The 3,613-nt window shown below is 32.2% G+C and overlaps 1 protein-coding gene across 1 annotated transcript; it reads left to right on the plus strand.

Annotated features, from left to right (window-relative positions):
* Window positions 1–1,051: 1,051 nt before the first annotated feature.
* Window positions 1,052–2,086, plus strand: LOC106773939. The gene is made up of 3 exons (XM_014660706.2): window positions 1,052–1,073; window positions 1,331–1,558; window positions 1,636–2,086. Exons 2-3 carry the CDS (start codon window positions 1,351–1,353, stop codon window positions 1,743–1,745), a joined length of 318 nt encoding a protein of 105 aa, XP_014516192.1. The 5' UTR covers window positions 1,052–1,073; window positions 1,331–1,350; the 3' UTR covers window positions 1,746–2,086.
* Window positions 2,087–3,613: the final 1,527 nt, after the last annotated feature.

A 3,613-nucleotide genomic window follows, 5' to 3' on the forward strand; every position in this document is an offset into this window, starting at 1 on the left:
TTGGCACCATCATTGACATGTGACGCTAATACTAATATGTGGCTTTACTACTATCAACTTACACTCATAGTGTCAAATAACACAACATTGATATGACACATGAATCAAAAAATTTAAAATACAAAAAATCTTACGAAAGAACACATGAGATATCTTTAACATTGTTGGTGTATAATCAAAAGATCTAATTGAATCAATTAAAAAAAAAATTAGGACTTGAGAAAGAAAATTAAAAATTAAGAGACCTACCTACATTTCTACATACATATTTGTTTGGAGTTTAGATTCAATATTGGTTTTTTTTTTAATGTTACCCTTTAACGAATACTAAAAATATATTGATATTGGTATATTAATTTTTTTAATATACATCTATAAATATATTTATAATGTACAATAGAGAAACAATAGAAAAATCAACAAAAATATCCAAATTAGTTTGTTTTATATAACTACAAATCCTCTCATTTATTGATCCATAGAAGACAACTAAGTTAAATGACATGATAATATAACAACTATATTAATCAGTTATAACAAACTTAAATAAGAGATATTTAATTAAGAAATATAAAAAATTGAATACTCAATATAATTTTTTAATAAGAATTTAATTGAAAATATTTAAATTTATAAAAATTTTGAAACTTAATTAAATCTATTATATATCAATAGTAAGAAAACATACCTTTCAAATGGGTATACATATATATAAAATACTCTGTTTTCAAAGACTTAAACTTGGACTCTTTCTTTTTTGTCTCTATTTTCTTTGGCTCTTTTAATATGGCTCATTATTATTCTACAGCAGGTCAATCACGGCAACTAAATAAGCACTTTTCACTAACGCGTTTTCTGTAGTCCAAGTCTTCTCTCAAGCTTAGAAACTTTTGGTTTTTTTCTCCTTTGATCCTTTCCAAGACGTTTTAATGTTGTCTTAATGTTTCTGTTTTCTTCTATAATCTTCAAACCCATCATGTATATAAGTGCAAAAGTTATTGCCTCTCATTCACATCAACTAAGCAGTGGTCGTTGCATTATAAGTTTTTTGGGTGCCATTGTTGTTCTTCTTGGTTAGGGTTAAACATATGAACAAATTACATAGCTTGATTTTATATATTTGACATCTTTTTCGTTAAAGAGTTATTATATCTTGCTCTTAATTATATCTTTGAATTAAAAATTTATTTATCAAAAGTTGGTATTTAAATAGACATTTCTTATTAGATAACATTTTACATTGGTGCATTAGAGCATAATTTTATTGTAATTTTGACATTATCAAGTCAGCCAGATGAAATTATTTTTCTTTCCTTTTGTGAGGAAGCAGTTGAAGAAGGAGTAGAGGAGATGGGGGAAGAGGATGAAGCCTGTGGTTATGTTGTTGAAGAAGGTGAAGCAGAGGATGAAGAAGATTTTGGTGGGATGGAGGGAAATGTGGAAGTACAAGACTTGGTACTGGATGGTGAGGAGGAAGAGGGGATTGTTGAGGAAGATATGACGAAGGGGTTCAAATTTAGATTGGGAATGGAGTTTAAGTCATTGAAAGAAAAACAAGGTATGTTATAATGTAACTTTTATTTACTACATTTATTTACAAGTATTTGATATGTAACTACCTTACTCATTTCACAGGAAGTAAGGAATGCCTCTGCACCAACTTCTACTTCAGCTGGAAGGGCTACATCTGCATCAGCGGGAAGGGCTGCATCTGCATCAGCTGGAAGGAGATCAAGAAGAGATGAGGAAGATATCCGTCAAGGGGGAACAAGACTGGTTGGACACATTATAGGGTCTCAAGCAAGCTGCAATTGATTTTCTAGTGTAGGAATCGACTTTTTGTAATCAGTCTGACCCACCTAGGGAGACCATTAGTAGTGGGTACAGTATTTTTTGTCATGTACATTAAAGTAGTCAGGGACCACTAGCTATTGTTGGTTGTATTATTGTGTTGTTTATAGTGCTGAAGGACCATTGGGACCACTTTATCAGGCACCATTACTAGTGTTGTATTCGGTGCTGCTATATTATTCAATGTCTGGGACCAATACTACTGTTGTATTCAATGTCATGGACCACTTTTATATTATTCAATGTGTTATATTCAGTCCTTTATTCGGTGCTTTATTTAGTGCATTATTTATTCATATCAGAACCTTTATTCGGTGCTAATTTGAGAACCTTATTCATATCATAACCTTATTTATAACTGTGATATAGCTACCATTATAGAATAGCTACCAAATTTTGGGGTGACATAGAACCTTATCTAAGTCATTCTAGCCTCTTTGCCACAACTTTTCTCTTATTTCCCTTCTCAATCATGCTACTTTTATCATTAGGACTTGGAGTTGGAGCTTCTGCTGCTTTCTCAACTATACCATTAGAACTGGAGTCATGTTTATCATCAAAACCAGATGAATTATCCTGAGTAAGAGACTGCACAATATGCTCTGGAAATTGGTGCAGGAGTTTAATTCTGGAAATAGGCATCCATCAAGTTTAGGGTAGCCGTGGGATGGGATGAATGGTTTAGTACCTAGAATCCCCTATTATTTTGAGAGACTCCTTATACAAAATTATATAATGGATTTTGAGTGATACTACTGCAATTGTTCACCAAGAGTGATATTACTGCAATTGTTCTTGCTGATTTGGCTTCAATTTGATGATTGAAAGCAACTGACATAGTCAAAATGAGAATTACAATTGTTTAAACTTTGTTCACTGCTGAAACAAGTCACAATTGGATAAAGAAAGTTGCTCAGATCATAATATTGATTGTATAAACTGGTTTCTGCAAAAGTGTCATCTCAACCACTCAGTTCTGCATAAGTTCACAGCTCTGCATAATTTCACAGCAAACAAAATTGTTGCATTCTGAGTTTGTAAAACACACTTCATGTTAATTGCTTCTTCAAGTTATTGTCACATTCAGAAGTTCAAGCAATTTGATATCTGTACTCAGACATAGACGTTGACATTTATTTCATGGGAACTCTCACTCTTATAACACAAATGCACATTACAACCATCAGGGCAGGGGTAGAATTGAACTAGGCACAATTGAACTGAACTTCCACATTTTATTCAATTAAAAACTTCAAAGTACATCCACAACACAACATTACCTATCTAATTACAATTTATCTTCAAGACAAAATAATAGAAAGCATTGTTGTTAATGCCCATGACAATACAAAAAACACCAACATGATTTTGAAATTTTTTCTCTCTTGCTCTAATTTCTTCTTCAACTTCTCCTTCTTCTTCCTTAGGTCCGACACAACATTTTCAATACAAACTTCAACTTCTTCACTCTTCCTTTGTAAGCTTCCTTCAATTTCAAAAGCTCCTTCATCAACCCATTCAAAGAAGTTACAGGTTGAATTACTCTGCAAAAAAAAAATTACAAATCACGAATACAATTATCAACAAAAAAAATAAAGCATTTCTTCTCACTTACTGCCCAATTTCTACATCTATAAAATAATCTCCCTTTGTTATTCAATGTAGTTGCCTTCAACAACAACAATCTTTCCCCACAACCACACATTTTTGAAACTAAGTGAGAGGAGGATCCACATGTTTGGGACATTCCAGAACCTATGCT

Source organism: Vigna radiata, chromosome 9 (genome assembly GCF_000741045.1).
Source record: "Vigna radiata var. radiata cultivar VC1973A chromosome 9, Vradiata_ver6, whole genome shotgun sequence".
NCBI lineage: Eukaryota > Viridiplantae > Streptophyta > Magnoliopsida > Fabales > Fabaceae > Vigna > Vigna radiata.